Below are 20,308 nucleotides of genomic sequence, written 5' to 3' on the forward strand. Positions count from 1 at the left end.
CAGAGGTGTTTAATTTTTTAAAAAAGCTGTAAACTTGTCAGCATGTTGCAGTTTATGCTCAGCAATGATATGAGAACTTTATCTATAGCACTGGAGATAACACTGACTGGAATACTGGCACAGCCATCCAATCCCCAGGGTTCCAGCATTCTCTGTACCCAGCCTAACCTATCATGTCACTGTCTAAGATTCTACTCATTAATTTGGTTCCTTAGGTACCTCTAAGATTAGAAAATCACCGATGGAGAAAGCAATGTTTGAATTTCCAGAATATCTGCATCTACTCTCACAGTAATATGTTTAGAGTACACATTTTTGCATACTGAATTTGTGAATAGTGTAAACTATGCCCTTAATTGGCTTCCCCAACGGCTCAATACAGTCTCTATACAGTCAGCAAAATCAAGACCGGGAGCCGACTGTGGCTCAGATCATGAACTCCTTACTGCCCAATTCAGACTTAAATTGAAGAAAGTAGGGAAAACCACTAGACCATTCAGGTATGACCTAAATCAAATCCCTTACGATTATACTGTGGAAGTGAAAAACAGATGTAAGGACTAGATCTGATAGACAGAGTACCTGATGAACTATGGATGGAGGTTCATGACATTGTACAGGAGACAGGGATCAAGACCCTCCCCAAGAAAAAGAAATGCAAAAAAGCAAAACGGCTGTCTGAGGAGGCCTTACAAATAGCTGTGAAAAGAAGCAAAGGGAAAAGCAAAAGACAAGAGGAAAGAGATACCCATTTGAATGTAGAGTTCCAAAGAATAGCAAGGAGATAAGAAAGCCTTCCTCAGTGATCAGTGCAAAGAACTGATCAGAGGAAAACAACAGAATAGGCAAGACTAGAGATCTCTTCAAAACAATTAGAGATACCAACAGAATATTTCATGCAAAGATGGGCTCAATAAAGGACAGAAATGGTACAGACGTAACAGAAGCAGAAGATATTAAGAAGAGGTGGCAAGAATACACAGAACTGTACAAAAAAGATCTTTGTGACCCAGATAATCACAATGGTGTGATCACTCACTTAGAGCCAGACATCCTGGAATGTGAAGTCAAGTGGGCCTTAGGAAGCATCTCTACTAACAAACTTAGTGGAGGGGATAGAATTCCAGTTGCGCTATTTCAATTCTAAAAGATGATGCTGTGAAAGTGCTTCACTCAATATGCCAGCAAATCTGGAAAACTCAGCACTGGCCACAGGTCTGGAAAAGGTCAGTCTTCATTCCAATCCCAAAGAAAGGCAATGTCAAAGAATGCTCAAACTACCACACAATTGCACTCATCTCACATGCTAGTAATAGCAATGCTCAAAATTCTCCAAGCCAGGCTTTAGCAATACGTGAACCGTGAACTTCGAGATGTTCAAGCTGGATTTAGAAAAGGCAGAGGAACCAGAGATCAAATTGCCAACATCTGCTGGATCATTGAAAAAGCAAGAGAGTTCCAGAAAAATATCTATTTCTGCTTTATTGATTATGCCAAAGCCTTTGAGTATGTGGATGACAATAAACTGTGGAAAATTCTTAAAGAGATGGGAATACCAGACTACCTGACCTGCTTCTTGAGACCTGTATGCAGGTCAGGAAGCAACAGTTAGAACTGGACATGGAACAACAGACTGGTTCCAAATAGGAAAAGGAGTACGTCAAGGCTGTATATTGTCACCCTGCTTATTTAACTTGTTTGCCGAGTACATCGTGAAAAATGCTGGGCTGAAGAAGCACAAGGTGGAATCAAGATGGCTGGGAGAAATATTAATCACCTCAGATATGCAGATGATACCACCCTTATGGCAGAAAGTGAAGAACTAAAGAGCCTCTTGATGAAAGTGAAAGAGAGTGAAAAAGTTGGCTTAAAGCTCAACATTCAGAAAATGAAGATCATGGCATCTGGTCCCATCACTTCATGGAAAATAGATGGGGAAGCAGTGTCAGACTTATTTTGCGGGGCTCCAAAATCACTGCAGATGGTGACTGCAGCCATGAAATTAAAAGACACTTATTCCTTGGAAGGAGAGTTATGACCAACCTAGACAGCATATTAAAAAGCAGAGACATTACTTTGCCAACAAAGGTCTGTCTCGTCAAGGCTATGGTTTTTCCAGTGGTCATGTATGAACGTGAGAGTTGTGCTATACAGAAAGCTGAGCACCAAAGAATTGATGTTTTTAAACTGTGATTTTGGAGAAGACTCTTAAGAGTCCCTTGAACTGCAAGGAGATCCAACTAGTCCATCCTAAAGGAGCTCAGCCCTCAGTGTTCATTGGAAGGACTGATGTTGAAGCTGAAACTCCAATACTTCGGCCACCTGATACAAAGAACTGACTCACTGGAAAAGACCCTGATGCTGGGAAAGATTGAGGACAGGAGGAGATGGGAACAACAGAGGATGAGATGATTGGATGGCATCACCAACTCAATGGAGATGAGTTTGAGTAAACTCCAGGAGTCGGTGATGGACAGGAGGTATGGTATGCCACTGTCCACAGGGTCACAAAGAGTCAGACACAACTGAGCAACTGAACTGAACTCAGTGATAAAGTGGTAAATGGCTCAGTGGTAAAAGAATCTGCCTGTAATGCAAGAGATGAGGGTTTAAGCCCTGGGTCAGAAATGGCAACCCACTCCAATATTCTTGCCTGAAAATCCCATGGACAGAGGAGCCTGGTGGGCTATAGGCGATGGGGTCACAAGAGCTGGATGTAACAGAGCAACTAAACACACTATTTCATGAACCTGTGAGTTGGTGTCTTGTGGTGTATGGCCTTAATTACTGTTAATTCGTCAGTGAAAATGGACCTGTAAGAGCTAATAAAAAAGGTCCCGGATTACTGTCAGCCCCCCAAAGTGAAATGTTTCCCAACTCTAGGTTAAAACACCTGCTAGTAGCTCCCTCAACTAACTTACTACACTGTTATAAAGAAACTGAAAAGACAGAATTCTGATTTTAAATTTAGAATAATTCAGAGGATTAATTCAAGCCTTTGCACAGTTGTTCTCTCTCCTGGAGCCTCCCTATCCCCAAAGATCTACACCCATGATTCTCTCACCTTCTTCAAATCTTTGCCTAAGAGTCACATTTTCAACAAAGGCTTCCTTTAACTACCTAATTACTTAGTAATTTGTCCCCTGCCAGTCTTCGGTCTACTCATAGTTCTCTTTAACCTGTTTAATTTTCTTTCTTTTTCTTTGCTGCACCTGGCATGTAGGATCTCAGTTCCCTGGCCAGGGATTGAAACCACACTGCCTGCAAAACCCGCCAGGAAAGTCCCTAATTTTCCCTTTTTAAAAAATAGCATTTCCTATCTAATACTAAGCAGTTTACTTATTTACTGTATCACTAGAACAGCTGTAAGCTTCACAAAGTCAGGGATTTTTGTTTTCTTCCCTAATTTACCTCAAGTGCCCAGAACAATACCTGGCAAATGATACTCTGCAAATATTTATTCAATGAATAAACGAAAGAGTGAACAAATGAAGAATTCCTTCATAAAGTACAATTTCCAACTCATTTACAACATATTCGATATTTACAAAAACTACATGGGCATATACACCTACTACATGAAGGCAGAACTGTATAATCTTCTTTAAATAAAAATAACCCAATCACGAGGTAACTCCAGCAGCACGTGCTTTTTGCACGAACCCACCACTCGAGCGCCGTGTGAAGAGCGAGCCTCAGTGCCTTCATAGCCCTGTACAATGCTGCTTGATCCCCATGCGACAAGGCAGCACTGTAGAGAAGCCGAGGGCAGCAAGAGAGCCTCCGAGTGGCCACTAGTCGAGTGCAGCGTTGGCAGGGAGAAAGAAGAAAACCCACACTTTCAGTAGTTAGTTGCCTCAAAATGTTTTACTGTTTAGGGGGAGTCTCTGTTCTACAATTTCAAGATATTTAGGCCTTATATTTCTGAAAAGGTTGCTGGGTAAATGTAAATATCTCTTTGTTCTAATTTCTGATTGGAATGATCTGCTACTTTGTTTAAAGTATCACAGTGGGGTAGGTGACATACATATATATTAGTGTACCTTGGGATTTAATGGATTAAGAGATCTAAATCCTAGAGGCCTCCTTAAGAATCCTGCTACATGTACAGAAAACTCCAACTCACATTTTTCATGTAATTAAAAACATTTACCTCATTAACAGCACACATTCGTGCTATAGAACCAATGTTATTGGTGATAGTAACTAAAGTAGCTCTTGCTAGATCTTCTTTACTAACAGATTCTCGCTTCTCCTTATAAATCATATTCCCAAAACTGTAGAGAAATGAAAAACAAAATCAAATCTGCTGATTAACAAGCAACATCTCATACATTTTGGAACTATAGCCTACAGGTAAGTCTACACATGTGCAAAATAAGGTATACGTGTTCAGTTACTTAATGACCCAATGAACTGCACACAGCAAACATTGGGAACAACCCAAACATACATCAAACTGATCGTCACACAATCAAATACCATGAAGCTATTCATAAAAAAGAGAGAGAAGGAAGGAGGGGACGCAGAAAAGGGAGAACAAAGAGGAAGATGGAGGCAGAAAAAGAAGGAGAAAGAGAGAGGAAAGGGAGCAGGCAAACAGACTAGGAAATACTACCGTTACAGACGATACAACCATCCCTCTTATCCATGAAGGACTGGCTCCAGGACCCTCCTTGGACACCAACATCAATAGATGCTCAGGTCCCTTGTACAAAATGATGTAGTATTTCCATATAACCTGTATATATACTTTACATCATCTCCATATTACTTAACACAATATAAGCACTATATCAATAGCTGCCTGGGCGCAGTAAATCCAAATTTTGCTTTTGCAACTTTCGGGACATATTTTCAATCTGAGGGTGGCTGGTTGTGTAGATACAGAACCATGGTAAGGGGACCGAACTGTATATGGTATGCTATAAAATGCTATATAATGGTATGTTAATGTTATCTTCAAAGTTACCTTTTATAAGAGGAGGATAAGGATATATATTTGTATTTGCATAGAGAAACACTGGAAGTATACTCAAGAATGAATAAAAGTTTCCTACAGTACACTGAGGGAAGACTTCGTAATGTAAATTTAATTTTGAAATCACACAGATGTTCAAAACTTATAACTGAACTGGGTAAAAGGAAGGCCCCTTACAACTTCGTGATACACTGCTTTCTAAAAACTAAGTAAGCAAGCTTAATCACAGTGTAAATGTTAAACTTACCTAGATGCCACAGCCCAACCAGGCAGACCGAATCTCTCATAATCTCCCCCGTAAATGTCACGGACGAGCTTGTCAGCTTGTGTGCTGTCGCCTTTCGATGCCATCTCAAGAGCCTCTTCAAAACTTTCACAGCCAGTCAACAAGCTACATAAACCCAGAAAGGTACCCCCTCCAAGGCTAAAGAAAACAAACAGAATGTGGTAAGTTGCATTTACACACTGTGTTCCTTCTCCAATGTAAAAGGATGGAGCACTCACTTATTCAACTAAACACATGAATAGAAAACATTCACTAAACCTGAGAAAAATGCAAAGCAAAACCAAACTTATCAGATCAGAGTAAACCAAAGGAAAAAAATTCTGTTGCGGAAACGACACGACACGGACACCTTCTGTGTCTCATGTCTTCACCTGGTACCGCACACTGTAACTGCTGAAAACGCACGTCTCTGTGTGCATGAAAAAGGAGCGTTTAAAAAAAGGTTAGCACCACACAAATTAAGAGGAAAATTGTAACTCTAAGTCAATACACAAACATTTATATGACTCTGAAATGAATACAATGAGATCATTTAAAGACAGAAATTAACTTGGTTCTAATACTCTTTGAATATGCTCATAAAATGAAATCACGTTTCTCTAATCCTTAAAATAAAAACCTTTGCTCCTTTAATCTCAGCTCAATTTCTAACAGGTTCTACTCCTGAATCACTGTTGGAATCTAGTTAACAGACTGAATTTCTATCTTTTTGAATTGACTTAAGTAGGTAATACTTCCCTGTAATTCTCTGGCATAGAGTTACACTGGAGATAGATTTTCAGTCACCATAGAAATAGAATACTAATTAAAGTACCATTCAAATAGGCGTACTATAGTGCTGAAAGTTTTCCTGGGGACTTCCCTGGCAGTCCAGTGGGTATGACTCTGTGCTGCCACAGCAGGGGCCGTGGGTTTGTTTCCTGGTCTAGGAGCTAAGATTTCACGTTATACCGAGGCCAAAAAATAAAGTGTTCTCCACTCCCACACCCTCACTGCCATAAAACCACCTAATTTAAGAATCCTAAAATCTATCTTCCTCAAGTTTCCTTAAAAACTGATAAAGTACATACTAGAATCATAAGGTAAATTCAAAAATCTCATTTCACATCTGTATTTCAGGTATTATAGAAAAGAAAGTGAAAGTTGCTCAGTCAAGTTTGACTCTGTGACCCTGTGGACTGTAGCCTGCCAGGATCCTCTGTCCATGGAATTCTCCAGGCAAGAATACTGAAGTGGGTAGCCGTTCCCTTCTCCAGGGGATTTTCCCAACCCAGGGACTGAACTGGTTCTTCTAAATTGCACTGCAGGCAGATTCTTTACTATCTGAGCCACGAGGTAAGAGCTCATGTTAAATTGATCCTATTGAATTAATTACAAGGCTGCTAAATACTTCAACTTAGAAAAAGAGAAACAACTATTCTTTTTGGCTACACTGGGTCTTTGCTGCTGCATGGGCAACACCACAGCAGGGACAGTGGGGTCTACTCTCCAGCTGTGGTGCACAGGCTCCTCACTGTGGTGGCTGCTCTTGATGCAGAGCATGGGCTCTGGTGCGCAGGCTTCAGTTACTGCAGCTCCCAAGCTCTAGAGCACAGGGTCAATAACGTGGTGCATGGGCTTAGGTGCTCAGCAGTATGTGCGATTTCCCCAGATCAGGGATCAAGCCCATGGTTCCTGCATTAGCAGCTGGATTCTTTACCACTGAGCCACCAGGGAAACCCCAAATACTCTGTACTTTAACTATGAATCAAATAAGCATGTGGTAAAACTTAGGCTTAAATATATCTATATAAAAATGAGAAAAATGTTTTGGAAAATAAAAGTATTATTGGAATCATTCCAGATAAAAATTCACACTTCATTATGGAAATTTTAATGACAACTGACACTAACCAAATGCAAACATTTCAGGATTGTAGTTTAAGTCTACACACATGCCTTATAAAGCAGCACTATCTGCAACACTGTAGCATTTACTTACGTACACTGTAGCATTTACTTACGTATCTACATTTCTGGCTACTGCACAATACACTTTTTCTGATGAAGCTACCATATGTATACATAGATAGATATAGATAGATAGATTTCACAGTTTCTAAGAATAAAACAATATGAATGCTGCTCTAAGAACAAAAATGCTACCACCTTGTTCCGGTTACTCGTTTATAGTTGTCTTTGGAATGGACTGCTAAAATACTGACTCCCGAACCAATGTTCACTACCAGGAGCGGATAGGGATCATCCAGGTTAAAAGGCATCTTTTGGCACCTCTCAGGTTCTGAGGCATTAGCAAAATAATAGCACTCTGCTTGTCCATTGAAACTGACAGAATCTATATACAGCAAGCCCTTCACAAGGCAGTCAAGTTCATCCAGTTTGTGCAGGTGGAGGTTTCCAATCTGTAAACAAACCCCAAAAGAAGTTTTATAAAGTGAACAAAGGATAGCACTCAAAATACTTAACTATATAATTTCCATGTACTTCACAAAACTTCAAAACCAGCTACAACCCCAGCGTTTTTACTTGTTTTCTTTTGTAAGAGATTTTGAAGCCCCAAAATCTCTCAGGGGCTTCATTTAGTCCACTCGTTCTCAGGCGTGGTATACTTCTAGAGGCATTCTGGAAATCTGTCGGGACATTTTAGCTTTCACCAAGATGGGGAGGAGGGAAGAATCAAACTAACATTTAGTGGGCAGGGACTCGGGTGGGGTACCAGATATCTGGAGTGGGCGGGCAGTTGTGCAAAACAAAGAACCCTTTTTCTGCATTATCTTTGAACATTCTGACATATTTTTGTTTAGATAGTAGTAGGAAAATGTTTTTGATAACCTGAGCCTATGTAAACAAGTGTTTTATCTATCTATGTGTGTAAATACATGGTATTTTTTTACACAGTTTTAAATACATCCTAAATTTGCAAGGAATGCAACCGTGATATAAACTAAGTGTTGCACTTTTGTTTGGAACTTTATCTTGTGTTGTTTAGCATCTTGGAGAGTTATATCACAATAGCAACACCACTTACATATTTGATTCTCCAATAAAACATGCTGTATCCATCTAGCATGTGTGGCTTTAGAAATTAAGGTCTATGTACAGGTGTAAGTGGGTGCTCAGTTGCTCAGTCCTGTCCGACTCTTTGTAATGGCAAGGACTACAGCCCACCAGGTTCCTCTATCCAGGGGATCTTCCAGGTGAGAATACTGGAGTGGGTTGCCATTACCTTCTCCAAGGGATCTTCCCAAACCAGGGATCAAACCTGTGTCTTCTGCGTCTCCTGCACTGGCAGGATTCTCTACCACTGAGCCACCTGGAAAGCCCGAATCTATGTCCCCACAAGCATCTAAATCTAACTGCTTCATTATGCCCTCCCGTGTGACCCTACCAGAGAATCTACCTACTTCTACTTACCAACATACAAAATTGATCAGTTATAGCTTAATTTCCTATCTTTATATTATAGTTTTGGTACTAATGTGAAATTATTAAATTCACTTTTGATTAGTAAAGAGATTATATTTGTTATAGAAGATCTCAGCTTTGATAATGCTTTCCCATTCTCTAAGGACTTATCAGGTATCACTCCTGAGGATACTTACCAGGTATCCTCCTTGAGTTTCCATGGCATCTCTTTTCATAGCAATAGTATTAATTATGATGCACTGTACTTCTGTTTGTAATTCACTTAACCATGTGGTCCAGAAAACTGACCTCTTTGACAGCCTAGTCTGTGTCTTATTCCTAGCTGAGTTCTCAGTGTCTAGCACAATAACCTAACAAATACTAGATGCTCAAATATTAGCTTAGTAAATGACTGAACACCAACAAAAACAAATATTATAAAACCTCATCACTAGAAAATACTAATATTTCTTTTAAGAAAAATTAGAACTCTGTAATTTGGATACCAGTATTTCCAATGTCTTGACAAGAGGTGGCTTCAAGGACACTCCTTTTGGCAAGAATACTGGCAACCATTAAGTATCACACATCCAAACAAACTGGTTTCAAATTCATGAAATTTATGGTCAGATTACTCAATAAACTGAATACAAATCAATACTACTCATAAAAATTTTTAGTAAAAATGTATAGACTTTTAAGCTACCCCAAACTACAAGGTATTCACTTCTGTGAGCCCCATAAGTGATCACTTATGCTCTATTAATAGATTTTTCTCACATGAATTTGAGAAATTCACAGGCATATTTAAATGGTCTTCTTTCACTTTTCACTTTCATACACTGGAGAAGGAAATGGCAACCCACTCCAGTGTTCTTGCCTGGAGAATCCCAGGGACGGTGGAACCTGGTGGGCTGCCGTCTATGGGGTCGCATAGAGTCGGACATGACTGAAGCGACTTAGCAGCAGCAGCAGTGTGCATTATTTTCAAGAAAAATAAATTTCAGTAAATCTAAGTATCAACTTTTTAATCTTTGTTCTAATGGGAAGGACTGGAAGTTTGGCAAACCACTAGCACAGAAATCAATGCTTGCATAATCCTCTTGCCACATCCAAATGACACCCCCCCCCCAACTTCAAGACTGGAATGTGGTGGGGTTGATGATATAAAACACAAGAGAAAAAGGGGTAACAGGAACTTCATTCAGGTGCCTATTAATAAAAACATACAGACTTCAGTTGGAGTCTGGGAAGATGGGTGTCTTTAGGAGAGATGACTAGATTAATACTCAAAAAACCATGCAAACACAGAATAATAATATGAAAATATTTCAAGCCCCATTTATATCTGGCTTTGCACACTACCAAATTCACTGGAGTCTATGTCTACTGTAACTTTGTAGCAGTTCTTAAGCTTACCAGATTTTACCAAATATTATGTATAACAGGCCCAAATCTGGCCTGTATGAAGGTTTTTAAATGCTCCAATCAAAAGTAAGTCATGTAGATGAATGGATGAATAAGTTGTACATATTTACAATGGAATATTACTCAGTCACAAAAAGGAACGAATTTGATCAGTGGGGGAAGCACAAGCTGGAATCAAGATTGCCAGGAGAAATATCAATAACCTCAGATATGCAGATGACACCACCCTTTCGGCAGAAAGTGAAGAGGAACTAAAGAGCCTCTTGATGAAAGTGAAAGAGGAGAGTGGAAAAAGTTGGCTTAAAGCTCAACACTCAGAAAACGAAGATCATGGCATCTGGTCCCACCACTTCATGGGAAACAGTGGCTAACTTTATTTTTCTGGGCTCCAAAATCACTGCAGATGGTGACTATAGCCATGAAATTAAAAGAGGCTTACTCCTTGGAAGGAAAGTTATGACCAACCTAAACAGCATATTGAAAAGCTGACACATTACTTTGTCAACAAAGGTCCACCTAGTGAAGGCTATGGTTTTTCCAGTGGTCATGTACGGATGTGAGTTGGACTATAAAGAAAGCTGAGTGCTGAAGAATTGATGCTTTTGAACTGTGGTGTTGGAGAAGACTCTTGAAAGTCCCTTGGACTGAAAGGAGATCCAACCAGTCCATTCTAAAGGAGATGAGTCCTGGGTGTTCATTGTAAGGACTGATGTTGAAGCTCAAACTCTAATACTTTGGCCACTTGATGTGAAGAGCTGACTCATTTGAAAAGACCCTGATGCTGGGAAAGATTGAGGGCAGGAGGAGAAGGGGATGCCAGAGGATGAGATGGTTGGATGGCATCACCGACTCAATGGACATGGAAGTTGGTGATGGACAGGGAGGCCTGGCGTGCTGCAGTTCATGGGGTCGCAAAGAGTTGGACCGAGCAACTGAACTGAACTGAACTGAGTGAGGCAGATGAACCTAGAGCCTGTTTTACAGAGTGAACTAAGTCAAAAAGAGAAAGACAAATATCATGTACTAATGGATATATATGGAATCGAGAAAAACGGTACTGATGTACGTATCTGCGGGGTAGCTACACAGACACAGATGTAGAGAACAGACTTGTGTGCACAGCTGGGGAAGGAGAGGGTGGGAGAACTGAGCGCGCGCCAGTGAAACGCGTGCACTGTGTGTGTGCTGTCGCCTCTGACTCTCTGCAGCTCTATGGACCACAGGCTGCCAGGTGCCTGTCCCTGGGATTCTCCAGGCAAGAATACCAGAGTGGGTTGCCATTTCCTACTCCAGGGGGTCTTCCCAACCCAGGGATCGAACCCGTGTCTCTTGTGTCACCTCCACTGGAAGGGGGATTCTTTACCATGCCAATGTGAAACAGACAGCGCGAATTTGCTGTACGACACACGGAGCTCAACCTGGTGCTCTGTGACAACCTGGAGGGCTGGGAGGGAGGCTCAAGAGGGAGTGGACACATGTATACCTATGGGTAATCCATGCTAATGTATGGCAAAAACCAACACAACACTGTAAAGTAAATATCCTAACAAACATTTTTTAAAAAAGGGCAAGTCAAGAATATATATTTCCTCTGTATCAGCACAGAGAACCAGTCCAAGGAACATACCAGACAGAAACCAAGCCTCATATTTTAAAAACTGAAGAGAGCGGGTATCAATTTTTGCCTCTGAGTGAAATACCTACTGTGCGAAAATCTTTTTCAAACTTGTAAGCACCGCCTCCTGTAGCACATAGCACCGTGTGTAATGTTGAGAAGTTTTTATCTCTTCCCATTTGGATAAAAGTAGGCAGGTCCTGGGTTGGAAATCTGATAAAGTGCAAGTTCCCTCTCCGGCCAAAAAGTGTTAAATCTTTCAGTTCAAGGTGTACATCCCGAATACCAGTGGATCCATACGCTACATTAGAAGTCAAATATTTCCGGATACTTTTTAAGCTCTCAACTTCTTCTTGTTCCTCCTCTGCTGTGATATCAATAGGTTCAAAATATGATAGCTTTACCAGAGTTCCCCCGATGTCCATGCCAAACCACGGGAAAGCTGTGGATAAAAAATAAAAATATTTATCTTGATTTTGGAAATACAAATTAGGAACTAGTTAATCAGCCACAAACTATTTACTGTGAACCATCCACTCAGTCAACTTATGAGGTAAGACACATCTTCCATGTACAACTCACCCTTTTCCCTTCGAAGTATTACTCTGTGCATTTTCTAAAAACCCTGAAACCTAGGATTCCTGGATCCCAAGGACCATTTAATTCTTGCTCTGTGACAACCTAGAGGGGTGGGAGGGAGGCTCAAGAGGGAGTGGACATATGTATACCTATGGATAATCCATGCTGATATATGGCAAAAAACATACATCACACACCTGTCACAGGTAGGCATCTCTTTTCATTTATTATATATACTTACATGTGCTCCAGGAGATTAAGACAAAAAACAGGACCAATTTTGTCTTACTACAGTAATATGTCATCACCTTTTGAAAATGTTTCTAAAAAGATTTTAATGTAATAAAATTGGTCTAGAATCATGTCAAGTAACCTAAGAGAAAAGAACCTCCTTTTAAGAACCTTTTTTCTTTGCTCATTAAACTTAAAACAGGCTTCTTTAAGGGCCTCTGGTTAATGAAAATTAGCTGTTGATAACGTTGAAGGTAAACCTACCTGGAGACAGGCACACGTGGGTAGGTAGCATCATCTGGACTTGGGACTTGGTACTCTTACTAACTGGGCTGTATGACACTGGAAAAACCATTAACCTGTCAAAACCTAGTTTCCTTAAGGTCTCTTTGTCTTCTCTGGGATCTTAATCAGTATGACAATGAATGAAAACTAATTTCATAGTTAAGATACATAGATTACAAAATGCCTAACAGCAGGTATTTAACAGTTCATTATGTATAGGTTCTCAAGGATAAGTAGTTCCCTCTAAAATTCTACTTTGTTTCTTAAGCATTCATATTTGCTTGATATGAGTGTACCATTAGAAACCGGGAACATCGATTCAATGAGAAAGGGTTCTATACATTTCTCTATACAGGCACTATGCTTTTGTCACCTATAGATTTGTATAAACAACTCAGATGCTGAAGAAACTGAATTTTCTCACTTTTGTCAGGTGGCTAGCAATGGAGGCCATCTTAAATAAGTAAAAAAAATAGAGTCAGCTCTTAAAGGAGGGGTAACTGGAGACGCTATAATGCAGATCATGACGTTTTAGTAACCATAACATACAAACTAGAACATGATAGCTCCCTGCTTTCCTGCACAGAGATCCCTTCAGTTCAGCAGAGTTCTAGAATTTATTTCCTTTTGCCAGAGAAGCAATCACCATTCAAAAAGTATGGAGGAGGCAATCAGAATACAGAAAATTTATGATCTACTCCTTTCATTCTAGTAAGTGATCTAATTGCCAGTGCCATTAAAGCAAATATTTAAGCTGGTTACTCTGTCACTAACCAAAGTGAGAGGGAGAATGGCCGCGGAATTAAACTTTATTTACTTGCAAAAAAACTACAAAGTTAAGTACAACCACAGGCCTACTGATAGTTCCAAGAGGTAAGAAAAATATCACTTTCTAAAGAAACCAGGCAAATCTCTCTATCAATAGCGTTGCTGCTTCTAGCCTAGGGACAGGTTAAAAGTAGGTTACAGTGCAAAAGCACCCTACTTCCTACATACAGCCTAAGCATTTCTCATTCTTCCGGGAATAAAACTCTCTACTGTCAAGATGGAAAAAAAGAAAGAACCAAAATACACAATCGATAAATGTAAATAACTCCTCTGATGATGGCAAATAAACATTACCTTCTCCAGTCTCTGAGCATTTCCTAGAATCTCTCAACATCTGTTTATGTGACCCTCCAAAAAATAGGAGTTTCTACTCTATTTCTGACCTAAGCCCAAGAGAACTGCTCTATCAGTCCCCCGTAAATAACAAAAATATCCAGAACCACCTTAAGCAGAGTGCTACCTACCAGGCAGATTATGTATGCCAAAGAAGAAAACTGAATGTCTTTTCAGATAATTAAACAGAAGATATTCTAGCCACAAGGGCAGACTGTTTATTTTCAACACGCTGTGCAGGGGTTTCCTAGCGGCCTACTGGTTAGGATTCCCAGCTTTCATTGCCATGGTCAGGGTTCAATTCCTGGTTGGGGAACCAAGCAAAGCAAAAAGCTGCTTGGTGTGGCCAAAACTAACTAAATAAAGTTTGGTCTTTCGTTAAGTGTCAGTAAGGGTAGGGGAGAAGCATTAAAGAGCTATTTAATTGCGACTGGCCACATGCAGATTTTAGCCCAAAGGGATACTATGCCAAACTAGATTTAATTGTTCTTTAGCAGAAAGAGAAGGCAAAAGCTTAAAGTGTTCAAAACATTAGTGGATTATTTTAAGGAACAAAATTCTAAACTGGATAGGTGCACTAGTAAATTCCCGATATGGCTCAAGTTCTTGAATAAAAGGCATTTCAATCTTCCCAAGAATCATTCCAAATAGAAGTGCAGTTTTAAAACAGACTAAGAAAATAAACCATTTTCACAGCTTCAGTATTATAATTCCTCAGACAAGCTTCAGAAAATATCCCCCGTTTTGATAAATTCGTTACATCTCAAGGGATATCAGAAACTGTCACCTTCAACTGCACCTTACCATCTATTTGAAGTAATTCTTCCTAAGCAGTGACTCAGTTTATGAATAGGCCAAATTACACAGAAGCAAACAGTACACACACGCTACATACTTCCCTCTGGTCTTGACAGAACCTTCAGGTACCTGACTGCTTGGATCAGCAAAGCATGCATACAAACCTACACCGCACCATATTATAATATGTATATAAACGGTGGGGGGGGCGGCGCGCAGGGAGGACGGACTGCACTGGGTCTTCACTGCGGGCTGTGGGCTTAGTTGTCCTGCAGCAGGTGGGCTCTTAAGTTCCCCAACCAGGACAGAACCTGGGCCCACCGCAGTGAAAGCCCAGAATCTTAACCACTGGACAGCCAGGGAATTCCTTTATATATAAAACTTTTCTTATCACCTTGTTAATCATGCTGCATGCCACACAGGTAACCAGAACAAAGGCTGACCCCTAACTTAGAAAGTCATGTGAGCTGAGACACGGAGGACCACCACTGCTGAGATGTTTATTTCCTATGATTTAAGTAGGGTGAAGGGCACAAGTAAAAGTAAAGCACATATTGCCACCGTTTTGGTTTTAGCAAAAGATTTTCATTAATGTTTCACTTCATCCTTCCCCTGGAGTTAAATTAATACACAATTTCAAATGCTCATCCTTTAGTTATACAATCTAGAGGATGAATTCCTTTTCTTCTTTTCTGCTTAAAATACATGCATGTGGTTTATAAGCTGGTATATTATTAGTGATGCATCAAAAAAACCCAATGTTTTCTAACACTTATCTAACTGTTAACAAAGCGTGCTACACCAAAGTCACTTGCTTAACTAGTATGAGACACACACTATGTGTTATTAGTGTCCCTCTGAGGAGGAAACAACGCGGCGCATGGACACAGTGCCTTACATGCCAGGTGCTCACCAAAGTTATAATCAAAGGAAGAAGCCCTACACAAGAACTCAAAAACAAAAAAATAAATATTTCTTTAGCTAACCTGAGTGGTTTGAAACATCAGAAATACTGTCCAGGGATTTTCCTGGCAGTCCAGTGCCTAAGACTCGGAGCTCCCAATGCAGGGGGCAAGGGTTCCATCTCTGGCCTGGGAACTAAGACCCCACATGCTGCGCAGCTTGGGCCAAAAAACAAAGAAAAGAAATAATACTTTCCAGATATATATATATATATATATATATATATATGTATGTATTTATCCACAACAGTTCATAGTTGAAATACTTTCTTTGCCACCGCACAAAAACAAGATGTTCTTTATTTTCATTGTAAAGAACTGAGTAGACAGTAAAGTCATCTTCCGCACATTAGAAACTGGAAATGTTATTTCAGGCTTCTAAATCATATTAACTGACTTTTTCAGCATAATTAGTGGTCTCACAATGTACCACAATGTAGTAATAAGTAAATTACTTCTAAAAAACTAGGTGATCTTATGGTTGCCAGGGAAGAGGGAGAGGGATTTCTAGGGAGTTTGGGATGGACACATACACACTGCTATATTTAAAATGGATAACCAGCAAGGACCTAGTGTATAGGGCATGGAATTCTGCTCAATGTTATGCGGCAGCCTAGGTGGGAGGTGGATTTGGGGCAGAACGGCTGAGCTGCTCTGCTGTGCACCAGAAACTACCACAACTTTGCCAGTGGGTTACACCCCACTACAAAAAGTTAAAAAATAAAAATTAAAAAAAACACATAAAAATAGGTATTAGTCCTCAACTTGTTTATTTTATAAACCCTAAATTATCATCTTTGCTAAATATGAAACACCTTTGACAGAGATGGTATCCACACCTGATTACAAGTTTGCCCAATCTAAGTAATCAAACCATTGCTGTGGCAAAAATAAAATACCATAGGGTCAGAATATATGCTTGTCATGGTTAAACCCACTTTCCTAAATGGAAATTCTAAAACAAGCTGAGAAAACCTATGTGTTGAAGGAAGATGTCCAACTGTTCTACTTTACAGTATCTGTTTAAGATTCATTTGATTTAGCAAATGTTAAATTAGAAGTGTTTCTATATTACTGTCATTAAAGCCTTCACATCACTATTTGATACACTGATGAAGGAGAACTCTTTATCTACCATTCTTTTAAAAAAATCATTGTTTAAAAACTGTTTTAGGGGACTTCCCTGGTGGCTCAGTGGCTAAGAGTCTGCACTCACACAATGCAACAGGCCAGGTTCAACCCCTGGTTGGGAAACTTGAGACCCAGCTGCAATTAAAGACCCAGAGCAGCCAAATAAACATAAAAAAAAAAAAAAAAACGTGTTTTAGTTGGCAGAAACTACCAGATCAGAAAGGTTTGTGCTTCCTTAAGCATGCACACCATGCCCTACAGGTGCAAAAAAAAAAAAAAAACAACGCAGGACTATGAGTCAGGAGCCCGAGGGCATCCAACCTCATTTATCATAGAGTAGGTCGGTGTAGCCTCGGAAAAGTTACTTCGGTGCCCTGTAAGTTCAACTTCCTCAGCATTAAATTAAAACTAAATTATCTCACATTTAAATGACAATAAGCAGATTTCAGAGTGCTTTGGAATGTTGACTCTCCACGGAGGTTTTCAAAAACCGGAGGGGCGGTAAAAGGCAAGATCGTGCTCCGTTTTTACAAGAGATTTCCTAGAACTGTTAGGAGAATCACACGACACTGTAAAATGGCAAAATTCCAATACAATTCTAAGACAGAAGCATGCATCCCGTATTCCTAGTGGCCCTGAAGAATGGATTTCAAGTATGACAATCGCTGAGTGATTAAATAAGGCATTTATAGTTTTAAATAGTCTAAAAATAAAACGAAGCAAATAAAAGCGACCTACTCTTTAAAAATGGGGAAAAAAATTTTTAAGTACATGCTCCATATTCTTACAAAAATCTCTATGAGTAGACACCAAACATTCTTAGAGGTCTGCTCTGAGTGGCGGGAATACTGGTAGTTTTGCTCTTTTAACAACCATGAACTATTTGTCATTCTAAATAAAAGCACACTACGGTAATCACCCACCGGTAGGTTACACGCGCGTGTGTTTAAAAGCTCTAATTATAACAACAGTGACAACTCCCGGGAACCGTGGATTTCAAAGGACACAAGCAAAAAAACTCAGAGATTTAAAAAAAAAAAAAAGTTATAAATGTCCCCGCGCAATCTGACAGCCGTGACCACCAGTTTGCAGCTTTACTTCAGAGGAAGCTGGGAGCGCCGACTGGTAGCTCTAATCTTGCCTGCCAAACCCCGAAACAAAAATTCCCGCTTACACCTCCCAGATCTCAGGAGGAAGTGCGAGAAAAGGCCAGGGGGGCGGCAAGCTCCCGCCAGCTGAGCTTAGGGGGATGGGAAGAGAGCCTGGAACCGGGTGCTGAAAACATCCCTCCGCCCCCATCCCGCGCGCGGTGCCGGCGGGAGGAACCCGTTTCGAAGCAGGCCGCCGGGCCAAGGGCTTTCCAGACGCGGCCTGACGTGCTCTCCCAACCCGACGAACCCAAACCCCCATCTTACAGGGTTTCTTGGCATCCTTGATCTTCATGGCGTCTGCCTGAGGGGCGAAGGGTAGCCTCTGGTCCGGCGCGCGGAGGGCAGTAGCTGCGACTCCAGAGATGGCTCTGGGCCGCGCGGGGAGGCCGGGCCGGTTCCTCCCCTCGGGCCGGGCTGGGCGGGCCAAGGGCGGGGCGGCGGCGCCTAAAGCTAGGCCCGGCCCAAGGGGCGGCCCCCACCCCCGCGAGGGGCGGCCGGGACCGAGCAAGCAGGGGCAGGCCGCCGGCCTCGCCGATCCGGGGCCCCGCCGCCGCTCCAAACAAAAGGCCCCGGTCCTCTGAGCCGCCGCCGCCGCCGCCGCACCGAGAACCAGCCCGCCCAGGCCCAGCTCCCACGTGATGCGAGCCCCCACCTCTCTCTGCTCTTCGCCCGGCTGCTGGGGATTGTAGTTTCCCGTGTGGCGAGGGCCCACTCTCAGGCTACAGTCCTGCAGATGTACTACAAAACCCAGGATGCATCGCGGGCCCTCTTCCGAGGCCCCTGCGCTTCCGGAGGTGGCCTCAGAGTGGTCCCAGAGAGAGGGGGGCGGGGCTTTAGTCACGCCAGCGACGAGGCAACCAATGGAGCCTGATGTGGGCGGGCTTCGGAAGGCCGACTCGGCAGCCTCGCCCCGCAGTGGGTAGAGGAGGAGGAACTCTCTGCTGGTGCTGTAATGGCAGTCCTGCGAGTTGCAGGTTTCCCCTGGAGGCAGAAAATGCGGTCAGTGTGCCCGAGAAAACACTATAAGTACAGGGCTCTAGAGGCGCTCTTTAAAAATGCCGGTGAATACATTTGTAAATTAAAGTCATTCACGAAGAAATCCGCTGGCTTAGTAGACACTTCGAATGCTGGAGTTGGGATGACGATGATAGTCATAGTAATGGCCAATAACATTAATAAGTCCCATTTACACCAGTAACCATTCTACCAACAGTCATGCGCACTCTGCTAAGCACTTTTGGGGAAATATTTTAATTCAGTATCTTTGTGAAGTGTGTGCAATTATTTATCACTCATTTTGAAGAAGAGACGGGATCTGAGAAGTTGTCACTTGCAGACAAGGCGGCCTTTGCTGTGGTTCCATGTCCCCTCAGCTCTCTTCTTCCAAAGGGAAGACTAACTCCCAGAGAAAAAAGTGGCCTCGTTTGCACTCCTTCCCCTGTGCCTTCCAGGTTCTGAGTCCTCTGGAATGGGGAGGGACAGCTTGGGGGGGAAGGTCTTCTCCTGGCCTCCCCTCCCCCAATTAGCTGATCAGGAATTTAGTGACTGTGGCAGTAACTGGTTTGAGAGTTGCCAATGGAGGACTGAGCCTTACTGCACCTTCTTTGTGGAGATTATGACAAGGATTGTGAATAACAACTGGAGGGACACAAACCATCATTTAGGGAGCACATACGAAGAGCTAGCACTTTACAAGTTTCTTTTCTTAAATTTTAACTTAAGTTTAATCTTTATCACCCTTTGAAATATAATGATTAAAAATTCAAACTTGTTCACTGCTTGGTTCTACAAACTGATTATAAATTTGGGCAAATTACTTCATCTCTTCGATCCTCATTGGGAATGCTGCTGCTAAGCTGCTAAGTCACTTCAGTTGTGTCCGACCCTGTGCGACCCCATAGACGGTAGCCCACCAGGCTCCCGCGTCCCTGGGGTTCTCCAGGCAAGAACAGTGGAGTGGGTTGCCATTTCCTTCTCCAGTGCATGAAAGTGAAAAGTGAAATTGAAGTCGCTCAGCCGTGTCCGACTCTTAGCGACCCCATGGACGGCAGCCCACCAGGCTCCTCCGTCCATGGGATTTTCCAGGCAAGAGTACTGGAGTGGGGTGCCACATTCAAACTTGTTCACTTCTTGGTTCTACAAATTGATTATAAATTTGGGCAAATTACTTCATCTCTTCGATTCTCATTGGGAATAATGAGGACTGAGATGGAAGAACGCATTAAAATGCTTTCCTCATTATCTGTCCAATAGGAAGTGATCAGCAAAGGATGACTGTGTTTTTATTGCCATCAT

The 20,308-nt window shown here is 41.6% G+C and overlaps 1 protein-coding gene and 1 non-coding gene across 2 annotated transcripts in view; both read right to left on the reverse strand.

Moving 5' to 3' along the window:
• The window catches only part of PANK3 (pantothenate kinase 3), a 27,382-nt gene extending 8,990 nt beyond the window's left edge, over positions 1-18,392 (reverse strand). The window contains exons 1-5 of the mRNA XM_004016853.6: positions 18,278-18,392; positions 11,805-12,157; positions 7,416-7,669; positions 5,229-5,405; positions 4,154-4,277 (exon numbers count right to left, since the gene is read on the reverse strand). Coding sequence (XP_004016902.1) covers positions 4,154-4,277; positions 5,229-5,405; positions 7,416-7,669; positions 11,805-12,157; positions 18,278-18,305 — 936 coding nt within the window. The 5' untranslated portion in view covers positions 18,306-18,392. The remainder of the gene's footprint in view (positions 1-4,153; positions 4,278-5,228; positions 5,406-7,415; positions 7,670-11,804; positions 12,158-18,277) is intronic.
• On the reverse strand, positions 3,701-3,772 carry MIR103 (microRNA mir-103). The gene has a single exon (NR_107940.1). It is a non-coding gene; the product is annotated as a microRNA mir-103 (primary transcript).
• Positions 18,393-20,308: the final 1,916 nt, after the last annotated feature.

The sequence above is a fragment of the Ovis aries genome, chromosome 16, assembly GCF_016772045.2.
Source record: "Ovis aries strain OAR_USU_Benz2616 breed Rambouillet chromosome 16, ARS-UI_Ramb_v3.0, whole genome shotgun sequence".
Taxonomy (NCBI): Eukaryota; Metazoa; Chordata; class Mammalia; order Artiodactyla; family Bovidae; genus Ovis; species Ovis aries.